Source organism: Lutra lutra, chromosome 6, assembly GCF_902655055.1.
Source record: "Lutra lutra chromosome 6, mLutLut1.2, whole genome shotgun sequence".
NCBI classification, from domain to species: Eukaryota; Metazoa; Chordata; class Mammalia; order Carnivora; family Mustelidae; genus Lutra; species Lutra lutra.
This window is the reverse complement of record NC_062283.1, coordinates 50,837,369-50,857,442: the sequence shown is the minus strand read 5'-3', so window position 1 is coordinate 50,857,442 and position 20,074 is coordinate 50,837,369. Positions and strand designations below refer to the sequence as shown.

General features: G+C 38.1%; 1 protein-coding gene across 1 annotated transcript in view; it reads right to left on the bottom strand.

Annotated features, from left to right (window-relative positions):
• The window catches only part of HMGCLL1 (3-hydroxymethyl-3-methylglutaryl-CoA lyase like 1), a 213,489-nt gene that overhangs the window by 2,899 nt on the left and 190,516 nt on the right, over positions 1 to 20,074 (bottom strand). The window contains exon 8 of the mRNA XM_047734940.1: positions 1,888 to 2,013. Within this exon, the coding sequence (XP_047590896.1) occupies positions 1,888 to 2,013 (126 nt within the window). The remainder of the gene's footprint in view (positions 1 to 1,887; positions 2,014 to 20,074) is intronic.

Genomic DNA, 20,074 nt, shown 5'->3' with positions numbered 1-20,074 from the left:
CTTGCTTGGGGAGTATGAGTTGTTGAGAAAGGAGACAGAGGGGACACTGCAGGCAGAAGAACAGTAAAAAACATCTAAAAAAAAATGCCATGCTGTATGTAGAATGTTGGGCAGAGATGACCTGAAAAGGCATGAATAGGCCATATTAGGTGAAAGAACACAGCTTTGCCTTATAGGAAGTAAGAATCCAATGATGACAGCTCAAGCAGAAACAAGGCATATTCTTATTTGTATTTTGGATGACATCCTCTGATGGTAACATGGAAAATGAATTTAGAGGCAAGTCAGAAGTTCTACACACCAGGGTGGAGAATTGAATACCTAGGAAAGAACTAGGGAATTGTGCCGACATAGCTACAGTATGGGTATTAAAGAACAAACAACCGAAATATCTTGCAAGTCAAATTAGTGGCTCTTGGTAAGTGACCTGGCATGGTAGCCATAGTAACATTAGATTCTACAGAGAATCTTGGCTCGCTAGTCTGGGTAGCTCATTGAATTTTAGAACCTACCCCATGTAACCATTCTCTCCTTAAATTTTGAATTCTTAGGAATGAAGCCATGGTTTATGTGCATTTCAGTCCTCAAGTTCTAGAACAGGACCCAATACATAATATGCATCAAAGCATTAGCTGAGATCAATTCACTCATCTAAACCTACAAGAAAGAATCTAATTTGCCTCAGTTGTTGTCAATTCTACTTGAAATGATTAAGCTACTGTAAATGAAATAATAGTTACTCCTAACCAGGAAAGACAGGCAGTAGTTTTTGATGTTTACCCCAAGTGACACCCATCTCCCAGTCAATGTTATTGAGCATCTCTAGGTAACACGCATAGCTGTAATTGCTCGCTGGCTACAGGGAAAGCTAAACACAGAAATAAGGTCCTGAGACCACCTCAGGTTAGGTTCAGAGGTAGAAGCACACAGGTTGGCATGGAAGTCATAAGGTGAGGAACCCAACAGCAGGAGCCTGGGGGTTAGGCAGGGAGACACGAGAAGACTTCAGTGGTTGGGAGCAGCTCACTCTCCAGGTGAAACTGAGTATGGGGAGTAAGGCCATCTGAGTGGTGATGGAAGCAAGAGCCAGGAGTGAGAAATAAAATGGTGTGGAAATGGAAACTACAGGTAAATGGTACTGCAGGAGCTTTCATGTAAGTATAGTGAAGAGAGAGAGAAGCTTTCATGTTGTAACCAGAGGATGCTCTGACATCTCAGAAAATATTTTGAACTTCTAATCATCTGTGAACTTTTTTCTTCTATATTTTTGCCCCCTTCCTCCCCAAATCTGCCTTACAGACTAATAAGTAATGTTAACAAGCATGTGGCAAAACAAAGTACTAAATTATGTGGATGCCATAGAGGATGTGACTTTCCAGGAACTTTTATTTAAGAGACAGTTCTTGTTGTCCAGTGTCTCCCATGCTAAGTAGTGTTAAGCTCTCTTCTTTTCTGACCATTCCAATAGTGTGCTGGGCTCTTTTCCAAAAACCCTAGTTGTCACTGCAAGAAAATCAAGATCTCTGTTTCCTCCTAGGAAAACATCCATCCCAAACCAAAGCGCCAAAACAACAATCCTAAAGGCAGAGACACAGGCTCTCACTCAGTTTGTGAAATCAAATCAGATGATACATGAAAAAGTACTTCAGAGGTCATGAAGCACTATAAAAATGTGAAATGGTAGCATTATTGATGATGGAGCTATAGCTATAAGTTACTTTATAAAGCCCCCTAAAGAATTTTTACTGTATTTTCCCACTGTGCATTTTAGCAAACAGCAGAAAGGTAGTAAAACTTTGACCTCAAAATTGCTTCCCAAATCTGAGACACATTCCCATTTGTATCTGAGAGGCATACATGAATATTAAAATATGTTAAGGGACTTACTGTGTTGAGCCCCAAGCCATTAAGCATATATATCAAATCCTCAGTGGCTACGTTCCCAGAAGCACCCTTTGCATAAGGGCAGCCACCTAATCCGGATACTGCTGAGTCCACCACATTAATCCCCATCTGGAAAACAAACCAGAACACTCAGGGCTTGTCTATTCACGGCACGTAAATTGTTGAATTTCTATTTAACCTGTTCCAAAGAGCAAATAAGCAAAATCTAAACCCGTTATCCAAACATACTCGCTTACTCACCTGCTGCTAGAAAAGTCCCCGGGGTGCTGATTTCTTTTCTACCTAATCTTGTCTTTTAGGCTAACACAAACTCAAGGGATCTCAGGAAGTAGAATAATTTTAGACCAAAATTGAAGTGGTGTTATTCATTGATAACCACACAACTGTAGGGGGTGAAGCTTGAAGTAAGACGAATTCATTCCCAGGTTGTATAGATTCTCCAACCAATTCTCCAATTCAACCCTAATACTGTTATGTAAACACAAAACACTTCCAACATTCTAACTCAAAGTCAAGGTGCCTTGGAAGACTGGTGGTAGTGGTAGGGTCGCTGTGTTTGAAATAGGATTTTTGAAGGCTTAGTTCACCCTTTCAATTCACTTGTTCTTTACTGAGCCATTATTTTGCATACCTAACCCCGCTGCTTTGGGAGACGCAAAGAGCTATTTGGGAGGTAAGACCTCTACCAGCACCATCTCACATTTACTGAGTCCTCATTAAGGGCTGGGATTATTCCTAACATCTTGTGAGTAGTAACTCATAATCTTCACAAAAAGACCGATGAGGTAGATCTCCTTCTATCATCCCCAAATCACAGATGAAGAAACTCAAGTACAGCAGGATCACAAAATTGGCCCAAGGTCACCTCTGTCTCCAGAAAATTCACACTTGGATTTATGGCTTCTGGAAACATGCAGATTGTTACAAGTCATGTATGTGGGGATATCAGAGGTAGAGGATATGTGTGAGCTAGAATGTCCTTGAGGACATGATTGCAGTGGGGTCTGAAAGGAGCCCTGAAAATCAGAGGATTGGAGAAGACTGGAGAAGAGAGGCAGGGATGTCCTATCTCTGTAAAGGGTGACAGTTGGATGATCAGAAGCTACCAAGAGGCATAATCTGGTCACTCCGCTCCCGGATATTAAAGAAAAAAAGTAACATGACTTCTGCTAAAATGAGAAGTTCCTGAAAGCAGAGATCTTAGGCAGCATGTTAGGTCAGCTGTTTGCACTCACAGGATTGGAGCTCTACATTGCGGCTACATCTCCACAGTCTGTCTCCCAAGACCTGCGCTCAGTCTTGAGAATCTGAGTTTTTCACAAGATCGCAGATGCCGAGCTCACTGCCAATCTGGGGATCACACAAAAACACTTGTTTTTCTTTTTAATATATTTTTTAAAGATTTATTATTTATTTGACAGATTGAGAGAGATCACAAGCAGGCAGAGAGGCGGCGGGGGGGGGGGGGGGGGGGATGGTGGCGGGAAGCAGTCTTCCTGCTGAGCAGAGAGCCCGATGCAGGACTCGATTCCAGGACTCTGAGATCATGACCTGAGCCAGAGGCAGAGGTTTAACCCTCTGAGCCACCCAGGCGTCCCTTGTTTTTCTTTTTGATTAACTTTTTATTTTAGAAGAGCTTCAGATCTTTGGGAAATTGTTGGAGAACAGAGCATCCCCATATACACTGCACCTAGTTTCCCATATTGTTACATTATCTTGCATGATTATGGTGAACCTGTCCCAGCTGAGGGACCAGTATCAGAATGGTATTAGTATAGTCCATACGTGATTCTGATTTCCTCATTTTGAACTTAATGTTCTTGTCTGTCCTTTAGTTTGGGTTTGTCTGATGTTTTTCTAATGGCTAGACTAGAATTCTGAAATACTTCAAGGCAGGCCACAGAGGTGAAATACCATTCTCAATATGTCATAAACAAGATTTATGACTGATAAGCACCTTGATCACCTGGCTGAGGTAGTGTTTGTCAGGGTTCTGAAGTAAGGAAGCCTCCACTCCCCTCTTTCCATACTGTACTCTCTGGAGAAAAGTGACGGTGTGCTCACAATTAGGGGTAGTGAGATCTACAGAGATCACTTGGAATGCTCCCATTTGGACATGTATGTTCTCCTCTGTTTATTCAAACATTGTTTTTTTATCAGTAGGGACTCAAGGTATTTTTTTCAGTTTGGTTTAGAATCCAATATTATGTTATATATTTTGGGGATCAGGTTGTTGGAGCTTTGGTTTTTAGCAGCCCTTTCAGTTGGTTCCAGTATCTCTTTGTCATACCAAAGGGACTGTGCTTTTTGAACCATTCTTTTAGATTTCCCTTTGAGACTTAAGATACCTACATCAAGGCCTACAAGGTTTAAAAAAAAAATTTTTTTTTAATGGTAGACCAAAACAGTTAATAGCGGTGATCACTGGGTGTTGCGATTATAGCACACAATTAATTAATTAATTAATTTTTATTTTTATTTTATTTTAATTTGTTTATTTTAATTTTGTCTTTATTTTCCAATTCTTTCACAGTGAATGCTAATTATATATAAAGCATAAAAAGTTTCTATAAACTTTCACCTGTAGTAGAATAACAGTATGGAAAGGAGAATGAACATAAATGAATCCAAGACTCATTTTCTTGATTAACATCATTATTTTGCAACTAGGTGATCTTCCTAGGGTATGAGACTGCAGAGTTAATCTGCATACAAAATCGTTAAATAAGACAAGATCTGAGTGAAAGGTTACCTGGAAAAGGTCCTTTCCTGTTTTCCTAGAATCAGAAGGGCTATAGACCTGGGCAATTTCTATCAATAAGCTCTATTCCTAAGTGAACTGAATCAATTTTATGCACTATGTTGCTCTAAAGCAAATTTGAAGAGTTTACTATATACATTACCTGTGAAGTAGAACATTAAGATATTAATGCCTTTTAAATTCTCCAAAAAAACCCACCGTACTACTTTAAAAGCACTTTTTATGCAGTATCTCCTAAATTCTGACCTCTATTAAATGTGCAATTCTATTCCTAGAAATAAATCTTAATGGATAATACTACCCATATACTAAGCTATGATCTAATTTTTAAACAAGCTGCTTTAGGAGCACATGGGTGGCTCAGTCAGTCAGGCATCTGACTCTCAGTTTCGGCTTAGGTAATGATCTCAGGGTTGTAGGATGGAACCCAGAGGGGACTCCATGCTCAGCGGGAGTCTGAGAGTCTCTCTCTCCCTCCCTCCCTCTCTCTGTCCTCCTTCCACTCCCCTCACATGACCTTGTGCACTCTTTCAAATAAATAAATCTTAAAAAAAAAAAAAAGCTGCTTTGAAACTTGGGAACTATGAAAATTTGGTTTTATGATGTATGTTTTCTTCTACTTCCCTATTCCATTGGAAATAATGCATACTAGGATGTAAACAAGTTCTTGATGGAGTAGGGAAAAACAAACAAACAAAAAAACCCATTTATTCCCTTCCTTGATTCTTGATGGTAATAGATGGATAATTTTTGTACTTAAATAATATTAATAGTACATGTCACTATGTTCTCTAATATCATGTATTTGAAGATAATAGACGGGATCTTAGATGATTTTATTATACAAGAAATTGTTTTCAGTAAAAAACATTTTGTAGATACTCCTTTTTCTGTGTCTCCAAACACAAACCACTATTTTCAGGCTTTCACATTCCCAGGGGTATGGGTCTGTGTGCACGTGTGTGTGTGTGTGTGTGTGTGTGTGTGTGCGCGCGCGCGTGCGCGTGCACAAGAGCAGGCTTTTTGCACCATAGATTGAAAAACAAAGCACTTGCTTGTTTTGAAGGAAAATACATCTTTAGACGAGAAACCACAAGGTGGCAATGTCGCTTCAAAATCAGAGTTAAAGCCAAGCATTTGACCCCACTGTGTTCCAGCCGCTCCAAATGGCAAACATGTAAATAAATAGCTTTATATTATACAAATAACTATTTTCTTTTCCAAATGAGGAAACTTTTACTAATGGTATAGAACAAAAACTGTGGTTTAATATATTTTTTATTAGTAGTCCTTTGACGTGAACATGTTTATGAAGTGCATTCTTTGCACCAGGGACTTGGAATCCATACAAAATCCTGTAGCTCAGGAAGTTTAGCATTAGAAATCAAAATTATATATTTTGTCACTGAAGTGATATATTTGTCACAAAAGTAGCATATTGTTATTAAACTAGAAACCATTTTCTTCAGAGCTAAGGGAACTAGTAGTCCTCTCTAAACTAAAACTCAGAACTCAAAGTGTTGTGGTATCCTTGGCTCCCACCTTCCTCCAAGCTCATGATTAAAGCTACTAATCCAGTGACCAGGAAATGATAAACTTGTTGAGTTTAGTTACGTATGCTCTGTCTTCTTGAGCTCTCTATTTACATGCTTGGATTTAGGGGCTGAGAAAAATGAATAAAATACTAGTAGCCACTTTTTCTGGAAAATGGTAAATTGTAGATAAACCATGAGCCTATCATTCTGTGCTACAATCTTAGGTGAGCTCTGTGTAGAATTAATCTTGTGTAGTGCTTAGATGCCTGGACCATGATGATATGCTAACGAAAAGTACAACTTGACTTTTTCTTAGTGCTGTAAGAACCTCTTTCCCAAAGAAAATGAGAAATCCTTAAGCCAAGTCAAATCCTTTTGCAAAGCTTATAATGTCCCATATTTTCATGATTTCAAAATGCTTAATGAAATCTCAAGTTTTAGGTATTGTGGATATTAAAATCTTAAGGAACACATAAAATTTTGATATGTTAAGTTTTGAAATGACATCTACTTTCTTTCCCCTCTAAGATCAACTTTTTCTTTAAAAGAATCTGTAATGTTAGATTTAATTTAAAAGGAGATCTTTCTGATGTTGTAAGGTACTCATTTTTGGATTTCAGTTCCTCGGGAGAAAAGGCAAATGTTCATATGGGATAAATATTAAAAATACACTCCTTTTTCTAGTAGTTGTCTCCTCAGCCATTTCTAAGTCAGTATACAGAGGATTGCGATTATCCAAGCGTACGGTGCTACTGGTCTTCCAGTCATCAGGCCAGATAACACTAATGGAACAGGGCACTCTTGCCAATAAGCCCAGATCTTGCCTTGAGCTATTTCTCAATCACCACTCTAAACGGTTACTGTATATTGAGTTAGGCTACCACCTGAGAAATAAACACTATTTGCATTCATGGGTACTGGGAATGTAACATATTATGTAAATCTCTGATAATGAACAGTTAGCATACATGAATTAAGCCCAGGGTTTAAACTAAGTGATGTATATACAAAATTGGTATGTAAATAATGACAGGCATATATACTGCTGTTGGGGGATAACTAAGCTAATGGGACACTGTCATGTAAACTCCTTCCTCTCTGAGAAGGTTTTCCTACATGTTTCATTCTTCTCTGCCTTATTACACATAATGAGATGGATTATATTCTTTGCATCATTTAGTATATTTCAAATGGAGATAGAAATGGGACTGTGTACATAGACGCGGGGGTAAGGAAACAAACAGATTAAAAAAGGAATTCTCAATTTCAGTAAGAGAAAATAATAGACTATTAATGAACATTTATTGAATGCTTATTTTGTCACAGATCCTGTGCTTTAGGCCTTACATATGATAAAGCCATGCAGAAATAGGGTGAAATGCGTGGGAACCCATGCCCATTTTACTGATGAGGAGACTGACGCTCCAGGAAGATAAGCACCATCTCCTGCTTCAAACAGTGTAAAACAGAGGAAGAATGCAAATAGCTGGGCACTACTGTCCAGTGTTAATTGTTAACATTTCATTAACACTGACTGTCTGCCAGGCACATGACTAAACACCTCCTGTGCATTGTTTCATTTAATCCATATAAGAACACCAGGAGGCAAGGTATGAATTAGGAAGAGAATATTGACCAATCAAAAGGCTTCATTTTCTTAAGATATTGTTTTCAACTTTCTGAAAAGTCTCTACACAATGTACTGATAAGAGGATTTTGAGAAAGTAAATGCTGATTGTCCAAAGGATTTTTTCCTAAGAAGCTATCCCAAGAAAATAGCCAGAAACTTTAATTATAGATTATTGTTCAAGGACAGATATTCTTTGTAGCATAATTTATAATTGGAGAAAAAGGGCCATAAGTTAATGTCCAATAATAGGGAAATAGTTAACAGATTATATAAGATGTGGTGGGTTTTAGGGAGGGCACGTATTGCATGGAGCACTGGGTGTGGTGCAAAAACAATGAATACTGTTACGCTGAAAAGAAATAAAAAAAGATAGACTACTATGAAATTATTAAATATTTTTAATGAATTTGTAATTGTATAGAAAAATAAGAAACTGGAAGATAGGGGTTCCTGGATGGCTCAGTTGGTTAAATGTCTACCTTCAACTCAGGTCATGATCCCAGGGTCCTGAGATGGAGCCCCACATCAGTGTACCTGCTCAGCAGGAAACTAGTTTCTCCCTCTACCTCTGTGCTTTCTCTCTCTCTCTCTCTGTCAAATAAATAAAATCTCAAGAAACTGGAAGATAAGAGAGGATGCCAACCATGCTTGGCATTGTTCGTGTTTCGAAGAATTTTTTTTAATCCTCCCTGATAAATACATACCACACATGTCATGTGTACTCTTGTTTCATCATCATCCCCTTCTGCCAGAACAATACCCCAGAACCATACTGGCCTTTCTCATTTCCTGGTTTCAGTCCAAATTCTAGAGATGGTTCCTCTAGGAATCCTCTACTTCTGCCTGTTCTTGAGAGGCTTTTGCTCCTAAACTGCACTTCTTCAGTAACCACCTATTCCCTCTAACCTAATGGCACAAAATAATTAAGCCACCCCCCCCCAAACGTGACTGAGCATAAGATTCCACTTATAATGTCTGACTAGAGGGTATTACATGAAGTGAAGTAAATGAAAGACAGAGAAAGACAAAACAATATGATTTCACTTATATGTAAAACCTACAAGAAACCCAAACAAAAGAATAAGCCTTTATGATGTCTGAGGTGGGACCTGAGCTTCTGCATTTCTAAATTTCTAACACTTTCTAAATTCTGCAGAAGCTGCTATTCCCCAGAACATAGTTGAGTGGGAAGAAACTCTGGTTCTTCTAGGGAAGAACTGGTTCTCGAAGGTGTCGGTATATCCTGGTCCAGTCCGCGGTGGTGCCATCTTGCTTTGCACCATATTGCTCAAAATGGGACCACCTGAGTATCAGAGTTACTTACAGTCATAGTTTAAAAAGGCAGATTTCTGTTGTCTATCCCCAAAACTGATCTTTTTTTCTCATAAAGTCAAAGAACTTGAATTATTTCATACTCCAAGATGACTTTTATGCATAATAATGTTTGAAAATAACCTTCTGATTTACCTGTTGATCTACAGCAGATAGTGCTGGCTCTTCAGCAAAAAACAAAAAAACAAAAAAACAAAAAAAAACAAAACTGTTTCCTCTTCTTCTGGGATTTAGCACGGTGGCATAACCAAATTGTCCTTTAACTTACATGTGGTTACATGACTGTAGGCTAGCCAATGATGCGTAAGCAGAGAGATACAAGCCATTTCTAAATTATTTCTTCTCAGAAATTTTGTCAATAGTCAAATGCAGATGACAATGAGGCCTTAGGGAATGGTGAGCCAAAAATTGGGAGGAGCCTGGGCCCATGAATTACCTGGAGGAGAGATACCCACTGACAAAAACATGTTTAGTGAGGGGCAAACATCCATGTGTTTGAGCTGTTATTCATTTTGGGGAGTGCAGTTTTATTAGCCAATTAGAACTAATACACCAACTGATGACACACATTAAAATCCATCTTTTCCAGCTATTTTCTATTCTTTTTTTTTGTCCTCTTTTCTATCTTTTGTTGAGTATATTTTTTTAAATTCCATTTTCTCTCTTCTACTGACTTAATATTTCTACCTCTTTACATTGTTCAGTAGTTACTTTATGGTTTACAATATAAACTTAAATAGGTCTACCTTCACCTATCCATTCCACATGTATGGAAAGAATTTATAATAATATATTCTCAATTCCATCCAACTGCTCTTTGTGCTATAGTTTCCCTACCTTTACTTTTATATACCCATAATACATTTACATGCCCATGAAATGTTGCTCTTCTTTTTGCTTTAGGCAGTTATCTTTTAGAGCAATTAAGATTTAAAAAATTATCTTGGGCGCCTGGGTGGCTCAGTGGGTTAAGCCGCTGCCTTCGGCTCAGGTCATGATCTCAGGGTCCTGGGATCGAGTCCCGCATCAGGCTCTCTGCTCAGCAGGGAGCCTGCTTCCCTCTCTCTCTCTCTCTCTGCCTGCCTCTCTGCCTACTTGTGATCTCTGTCTGTCAAATAAATAAAATCTTTAAAAAAAAAAAAAAGATTTAAAAAATTATCTTGATCTATTCCACTTTTTCTCTGAAGAAACTTGACAGGAATAAGAATATCAGAGATTCGAATTCTAGTATTTAGTTAACAATCACCTTTTGGAGGTAGAAGAAAGAAGGTGAGTTAGTCAAAGAGACAAGTTCAGGAGGTATAATGTCACAAGCCAGAGAAGGAAAACTTTCTCTATTTTTTTTTTTTTAAGAGATAGAGAGAGAGAGAGAGAGAAGGAGGAGGGTAAGAGAAAATCTCAAGCTGGCTCCATGCTCAGTATGGAGTCCGACGTGGGGCTAGATCTCATGACCCTGAGATCATGACCTGAGCCAAGATCAAGAGTCAGACACTTAACCAACTGAGCCACCCAGGTGCCCCAAGGTTTCTCTAAATACTTATACCACAGTGATGAATACTTCACCTACTTAAGGAAAGTAGCTGAGAAAAATCTACTGTATTTATAAAATTGACAAATTTTTAGTTGGATGGTTTCAGCAGAGATCAGACAGGAAGAGCTGGCAATTAATTGAAAAACAAATGGAGGACATACAGCCTAATGCTTAAAAAATCAGTTTCAGGACACTTGTATTTAGACTTGTTCTGCCACTTGTTAACTGTGTGATATTGATGTTACTTCTCTGTCCCACCAACTGTAAGATGAATATAATAGCACCGAATCATGGGCTTGTTGAAGACTCAGTGGAATCTTCCATGAAAGTGCTTATCACATAGGTTGGCACGTAACACTTAGCAAATGCTGGCTCTAACAAGTATGTGTCGAGTATAGGGTCAGATGACCTAGGGTGATAAAGAAGAAGACCAGGGCATAGTTGTGGGTATAAGAATGGAGACATAAGCAGGATATTTGAGAGCTGTAACTGGGAAGCTTTAAGGGATAGAAGTAAGTAAATGGAAGTAAAGAATGATACCATACATAGAAAATTCACAGAGAAAAAAACCTTGGAGAATTTGGATGGGTTTGGGATTAGGGCAGAAACATGGATTGAGCTAGAAATTAGTGGCGAAAACTATCCTTTGAAGTAGGCTGAGAAGAGAGGATGGATGAGATATGGAGATATATTAAAGGAACACAGACCATGAACTCTTCAGGGCAATAAATGATCAATACTCTCAGAAACGCAGTAATTGAGCTAATCTGCTGGAAGTTCAGAAGTTATATCATTTCTAGATCCCTGACACTAACTTCTCTTGGAACAGCCCTACCTTCCACTTACCACACTCTTAGATGTGTGCACAAAGGGAGATGCATAATGAGGAGGAAGGAATGGGAACAGATCAATAAATAACACCATGTAAACAATAAAAAAATTGTACCTATACACGTGTAAATGACATTTTAATAAGAATCTATAAGTCCCAGATTTCTACAACTAGATAATTTAGTCAATTTTCCTTATGACTGATTAATTGACTTAAAGGGAACTAAGCTCCCGAGTTCCTAGTGGGGCTACCGAAAGTCACAGAAGCCATTATTCTATAGATGGATCTAGAACGTCGACCTTCATGTTTTTGGAATTTCACTGGTAGGAGGTAAATAACTTCAATTACAAATTAATGTTAGTGGGAGGTCTATGCAATAGTGTAAATATGCAACTAAATATTAAGTAAAAAGTTACAGAATGAGAGCACAGTGATGCCTGATAAGAATTAGGTGTTACAGTGTTATTACAAACCAAGGAGGGCTTGGGTTAGTGGGAGGACCAAATTTTGGTAGGAGGTGGGGAGTCAAAATAGCAGGTAACATATACAAACTACATGAGGGCAAGAGAGTTCCTCTATCTCACTCTATTATAGGCTCCACATATGGCATAGCACTCAGAACATGATGAGTTATTACACAAATATTTCTGAAAGAATTGAACAAATAACATACCTAAAAGAACAATGAATGCAATAGCAAGGCCTGCGGGCAAGTATAACAATACATGGTAATAAAGGAACTTGATACAATTCAACTGGAAATACAGAACCGCATAAGGAGGATACTAAAATAAATGAAACAGTTCAGTGGTTCAGTACCTTCTTTGTTTTCTCCCTCAACCTCCTTATCTTCGTACTGCCTTCTTATAAAGATGGGTTCTTGGAACCTGTTTTTTTGTTCAGTGATTTCTCATTAATCCTCAGTGCAATTGATGGACCTAAGTTGGGCTAATCACAGTCTCCTCTGCCAGAATTTAGAACAGAAACAAAGACCGAATCCACCTTTCTAAAAAGTGAGATGTACAGCATAAGAGGTATGGACAAGCAACTTTTTCCACGAGCAATGAGAAGTAGAGAAATTGAGTCTGCAGTAAGAGGGAAAAGGAAGCATCACTGAATTAGAAATGTCACCTGAATTCCAGATGACTTTTCAATCTTTCTGAGGTCCAGCTTCATTTCCTCCCTTTGTTTTTGAAGTAACATTTAATTAGAGCTATGCCAAGTGCCTTAAACCACACAATAAAACCAGGAAGTAGGTACTATTATCATCCTCATTTTCTAAAACCGAGCCACAGAACATTTAGTATGGTCATGCGTGGTGTTACATATTTGGTAAGTGATGTAAGGTGAGATGCAGGATCAGGTGGAAAATCCAAATCTCTGCTCTTGACTTGTGTGTATACTTCTCTAAGAGGTTTCCATGGGACATCCCTGTATCCTCATAACAAAGTCTCCTTTTTGCTTAAGGTAGCTTGAGTTGGCTACTGTTACTTGGAAACAAAGAGTAGTAACTAACACATCATTAAGGTAATGACCTGGCAGGGAAAAGATTCATAAATACAGAGAACGATAATGCAAAGTAGAGTGTGGTAGCTATTATGAAAATTACAAACAGAGCTATTCAGAAATACCAGTGAGACCATTTCTATATTTTGTAGTAGAGCAAGGAGGGAGGGGCTGGGTGAAAAGGTTGATGAATAGTTTGGCTCTGCTTTGGGCCTTGAAGGATGTTGACAAGTGGGGGATGGTAAGGGAAAAGATATTCTACAGAGAGGGAACAGCTTGAGAAAAGGCACATATGATGAACAGGCCAAGGATGGACTGAAACTATTTTAATGCGACTTGTATTGTAGGGGCTGTTGAGGTGTGGAAGGAGTACAGCTCCAGATCATGATAGGCCCTTAAAGCTTTTCTCTGGGGGATGAACTTTATTCCCTAAGAAATAAAGAGTTACTTACGGTTCATGAACAATCATGACATCATCAGCATTTGTTTTACTCAAATTTTGTTATCAGGGGAGCAATAATTAAGATGGATAGAAGGTTGAGAAATCTGTAAGTAGAAGTACTTGTTAGAAAATTAGTGCAATGCGTGAAGTCACTGGTGATGAGTATTTAAAGTGAAGCAGAAGGGGGAAAAGATTTCTGTTAAGGAACAAATTTGACATTTATGAGGTAAAATTGTGTCTAAATGAATAATAATGGAAGAAAGAGGTGTCATTGACAAAAACAGTGATTTCTAGCTTAATAACTAAGATGATCCATTAACTGGAATGGGATATAGGATCAACTCTAGTGGAAGGTAGAAGTTGCTTTCTTAGAAACCATTACAGATATAAAAAAAATGGGATATTTAACATGTTGTTTCTTAAAGCATCCCTGCTTATTCAAAACTAGCTTTAATTCTTAATCTTGCATTGCATACCTACTTCTTCTCATTTACATCTGGGGTGATCCATAGCTTTGGTAATGTTCAAATTCATGGTTAAGCATTCTTATAACCCAAAGGACTGGCCTCCACGGGGTAGTGAAATAATTTATAAAGATACGACAATATGCTTCCTAGGTCCCTGAGTTGAAGATTCCTCCTCTCTGCTGAGTACCATGGGTGTGGTTGGGGAGTGGGTGATAAAAATTCCAGATAGGTTTAGGGGAGCCCTAGAATACAGGGGACTGGTCCTGATTCCAGATGTGCATGATGGAAAATGTACAAGACTCAAAACTCCCATCCGGTTGGCTGAGATACCAGGGTAGCAAAGGTAAAGTTAGGAGCCTGGCAAGTGGGACCCAAGGCAGTCTCAAAGACAACAGGACACTTAAAAATGGCCATCAGACTAGGTAACCCCTGGCTAATGGTGGATGGATACTCAAACTTCCTTCACACTAAGCATGAGCATAAGAACAAGAGGCAAAGAGGGGCAGGGGAAACTTGAGACACAGAATTTTAAATGGAAATGGCTAAGCTGATTAACATATTATTCAGCCATTAATTAGGAAATATTTAGGGCATTTAATCTGAGGGTTCATTAAACTGAACATTGTCATTTACATAGAAAGTTTTAAGCATTTCACAATATTACATCACTACATGAATATTACCACTCAGTCCTTATTGTTCATTTCAAATAGTTCAAGTTCAGTTTGGTTTTTCTTTCTTTATTCCTTTCTTTCTCTTTCCCTTTCTTCCTTCCTTCCTTCCTCCCTCCTTTTCTTTCTTTCCTTCTTTCCTTTTTTCTTCCTTTCTTTCCTTCTTTCTTCTTTCTTTCTGTCTTTCTGTCTGTCTCTCTGCTTCAAGAGAGGTAGGGGAGAGGGGAAGGGAGAAAGAGAATCTTAAACAATGGGTGTAGAGCCCAGCACAGGACTTGACCTTACAACCCTGAGATCATGATCTAAGCCAAAATTAAGAGTGGGTTGCTTAACCAAGTGAGCCACCTTGGTACCCCCAATCTGATTTATAAATGACTCACCAGAAACCTTGCTTACTCTAAACAATAGGTCAGAATATCTCACAAGGTATTTATGATAATGTGTTAATTTTTCCAAGTAGTAAGTATAACTTGAAAAGTGAGAAAGCTGAGTACACATGAAATCAAAACAGATTTTCCTCCAGTTGAAGCCAGTTAACTCAAAGGAGGTAGGAAAACAAAAGTAAGTATAATTACATTTACATATATAGGATGTGAAGCAGGCTTGGAGCAAACTAACATATCGGAAAATATGATATAATCAATGGTTGAGGCAATTGTGGGTATTTATCTTTGATAAGACTCAGAGGTAGATAATAGTTGCAGTTACAAAGTTCAAGGTCATTATGTGGTCAAGAAAGTAGACATACTCCATATGATTCCAGAGGAAAATTGACATAGGTAGATTTTGCTTAATTATGAGAGAGAACTCTGTAGCCATTTAATGCTGCCTAAACTTAAGTGATTAGCTCTCAAAATAATGATCTGCCACTGAAACTATTAAAAGACAATCTAAAAGTTGTAGAAAGAATCCCTTCTACAGTGAGTGAAGCTCTTGGCTTTGATGCCCCATAGGAATTTTATCCAATCCTAAGTCTGTCTATAAATGCACATTTCACTTAGTTTAGTCAGTAACATCTAATTTTGTCATAAAATTATAAATGACAACTAAAATATGAAGTGCTGCTGCTATTGTGACTTGAGGTTACACATTCCTGTGGTAGGTCCATTCCTTGGCATCTGAACACAACAGGTAAATTCTAAGTAAAAACACAGCAACTTCTTGGGAAGGCCACATGCAGTAATCTTCTAGATGGCATACAACTGCAGAGTCCAGGGCTAATAGCCAAGAAAAAAACCTATAAAACATAGCTTAAAGAAAAAAAAATTATTGAAGATTCTCTTGAAAGTTTCAAACCCACACATATTTGATATTTGCGGCAAGGTTGCCCAATACCACTAGAATTACAAAAGCTTCCATATGACATGTAACATATTTTAGAATTTGCTTTAACTTTAATACTTCCAAGCACCTAAAATTCAATGCCACCCTTAGTTAAAAGTGAAAATAGAGAAGCAGATAAGAATTTTTATATCTGAGTCCAAGTACTATTCCCTCATTTGGCTAGATAACATTCAGAGAAAAAGAAAACTCACCTATGAAATATGTAGGAAAATAACAATATTAACCACGGGGTGGGGGGAGCTGATAGATAAGGCCAAATATCCTGTTCATGCAAGAATAAAGTAAGACTCCTCAACTTTCACAACTACAAGAAAGCTGCCACCTGCATCTCTGATTTCCCAAGTGCATAGCCCTGTGATGGTCAAGTGTTTGATTGCTGTGTGAGGTCATTCTTGTCCATATCTTTTCTGTTTTTTAACATAGGGGACTGCCTGTGCAGTCCCAACTCCCACATGAGATAGATTCCAACTGGTTCAGCCATCAGAAGGCTCTGTTGGAGGGAGAAACCAGAATATTCCCCCTTTCTGTTTCAGGTGCTATTTCTAGCAGAGCCTGTTTTCTCAGTGGCTCTAAATGTTGACTATGGACAGGCCCACCACAGTTCCAACTTCCTCCTGGTGATTCCTGTAACAATGTCTTCTTTCTTTGTGGTCTTCAGGTGGTTTCCTGCTCCTGCTCATCTCAGGAGTTAAAAGTGAGGGCACTGAGAGGCAAGCTATAAGGAGGCACTCACATTCAGAGTAGAGCAAGTACAATCAGCGCCTGAGAATGAGTGCTCCCTAAATGGTGTGCCCTAGGCACCTTGTTTCCTTGCCTTAATCCAGACACTGCTAATTTCTGGGTTGCTTTGCTGCCTAATGTTTAGTTTTATGGTTCTTTAGTCCCCTGTGCAGAGTTTCCTGGATTCAGTTGCTTACATAGCTCCTGTTTTCCAGCTGGACCCTGAAAGACCCAAGCATCCCTTTCATGGAGTTCAGTCTGAATTTGCTTCTATCAGGTGCCTACCAAAGGTAAATTGAGAAAATATTAAAGGAAGACCTTTTTAGGAGTATAGAGACCTTCCTCTTCTAAGGATCTGAATTCTAGACTTACACCAATTTAGTTTATCAGAACGACATATACCAGGATCTCCTCAGCTCAGACTCCGGCAGAGATAGCTTCCCTGAATCCCAGTTTAAGGTTATTTTCTTGTATTTACTGACAGTCATTAAAAAACACTAAAAAATAAGTCATGATACAGGATTTTCCCCCAACATGTATCTTAAAACCTTCTGTTGGAGATATCATTCATTAATTTTACCAGATTGTGTCCTGTGGAAAATTAGGTTGAACTAAGGGGGAAAAAAAGAGAGGAAATCTAGTGGCTCACTTCAGTGGATTATGGGAAGAGTTTGGAGCTAATCTTGGAAAAGACTGGAAGCTTTCTCTTTCATTCTGTCTCTTCCCTTCTCTTCCTCCTTCTCTCTTCACCTTCCCATCTTCCTTTCTCTCCTTTCCTCTGTCTTCACTCCCCACCCTTCATCATTTCTTTTCTGTGTTGACTTTATTTTTTCATGTCTGTTTTGCCAAAGGTCACAGGATTTTAAATAAGAAAAGTGAGTACTTTTTTCATGAGCTCCAGCCAGGAAACTATTGGGAAAGGGATCTTTGTTGAGCCACCTTGAATCACATGTCCATCTCTGGATGGGATATTGAAGCCAAAGATTTCTTGCACTAGAGCCAGGAGTCTACCATATCATACACTTAGGAGGAGTGTTGGGTATATGTTGTGCGTGTGTGTGCATGTGTGTGCGCACAAGCATGCGCAAAGGGAAAGTGCTACAATTTGTATGCCTTCATAAGAACTACATGGTTCGACTTGTGGGGAGCAGTTTCTTAGAAGAAGGAAGGTGTTATTTTCACAAATCAAACAAGGACTGTTCACCAAATTCCTTTGGTAGAAGTCACTCAGTATATTCCATTTAAATTTCAGTACCATAAAAAGATTAGTGTTTAGCACTCACACAACTCGCTTTGTCTTTGTTTTTAGAAAAGTTAAAACATCACGTAATGCTCTATAGTGGCAACTATTGGTCCCACCAGTACACAAACATTTGTGGAGTTCCTATGCTCTTGGTGCCAGGTTTCAAGTCGTGGGAAAGAACATGCACAAAATCTGTGCTCTTATGGAGCCAACTTTCCAGTGGAGGAGAAAAACATTTAAGGTGGTTAAACGACAAGGTAAGAATAATTCAGGAAACAAGTGACAGGGAAAAGATGCCAATTTACACCACTCCTCCAGGGAGCATTGCTTGACAAAGGAGTATTTGAGCTGGGACCCAGCTGAAGTAGGAAAGTGAACTTAAGTACTTCTGTGAAATAACTGTGTTAAGGCAAAATGAACAAAGGACAAATGCCTTGAAAAGGGATGACACTTGGTGTTTTGAGAGCAGCAAAGAGACCACAGTGACTGCAGTGGTGGGAACAGGAAGACAGTGTTAGAAAATAATACCAGATGTGTGGCAGGGACAGATCTTGTGGAAAGTATATTTTGATAAGGTCAGTATCATTAGTGTGGCAAATAGGAGTCTCAAACAGCATTTTTTTTGATGGCAGGAACAGAATGAAAAACATCTTGGGGCATTTTACTGTTTGATAGGCCACAATGTTTTAGATGAGGAAACCACAGTAGACTAGGGAATATGTTATAGGCCAAAGCTCATGAGTCTATTAACAAATTAACCAAAGTCATGTTAATGCTTTCCTGTCAAATAAAACATGTTTACTTGAACAAAAGTCTTCTGTAATTGACTACAGGAGATTTAGTTTTTTACTAGACAATGTAATAAGAATTTCATAAATGTCTATTAGTTGAACAAGTTCTGATTTCACAGGAAGACCTCCTCTTTTGTTGGATTAGTATGAAATGATAGCTCTTATGAACATATTCAGCTTTATAAAAGCTAAAGAATCAATCAACCAATGTTGAAAAGTCTTTGTATACCAGTATATTCAAGGGACAGTCCTAGATAGAAAAACTTATGATCTAGTGGAAAAGCTATAATGTATATGTGAATATATAGAAAGAAGACTGTGAGAAATACTAATTCAGGTCAATTAGGAAAATATTATAAGAGTTCAAGGAGGAATGAAGTTATTTCAGGCCCAGTTAATCAGAGCAGGTTGCATGGAGGAAATGACGTCTAAATCTGGCCTTGTGGAGTAGGATGATTTTACAGAGTGTGGCACTTGGACCTAGGAATACTTTAAAAAGAACTAAAAACAACACCATGACTAAACTTGTTAATAACAGTTTCCTGTTTATTGACATTAACATTAGCTTGATTCCTCCCACTATGTAGGGAAACTTTGTACATGTATCTGAAATATTATTCATTTACTATTTATTAAAACAGATTTATTAGGTGGTTTCTATGCACAACTCACTATGGGGACAAAAACAAAGGTTAGATGCAATATTATAAATCTAGATGCATAGTAGGATGGGTTTTTAAATAGAGGATTATGATATGTACACACACATAAATACTTTTTAACTTTCAGTTAAATGCTACATTATTGACTATGGTTAAGATAGCTATATATAAGTATAGAAGGAGATATCTATATGTTGCTTTTGGTGGGTATGTGTGTGTATATATTTCAGCCATCTCACATAATTCATGTTTAATTTAGAACTCTTAGAATCTTCTTTACAACTATGTCCAAAAGACATCTGTAGGTACTGCTGCATTTCTTCATAGAATTATGTCTGTTCTGGCTCAGTGTTTCAGGCCCGTGTCTAATCTTGTATCAATTACTCACATCATCTCACATGTCCAGAAGGAATTTATATCAAAGTTTGTAAGCCATCTAACAAATGCATGCATGCTTCTCTAAAGTAGAGCTGTATTTGAAATTTTACAGAGGTGGAACTCTTCCAGGCATCATATCTCACAAAGGATAAGAGAAATCCAAATCTTTATACAAAATGAAGTATAGCATTGTACAGTTATCTATGCAAAATGTGCTAGTTACTTATTGCAATATATGTAAAACCAAACATATCTCTGTCAAGTTGATATCTAATTCAAAGGTGAATGATTTATGTACACAAATAACTCACTTTCGCTTTATCA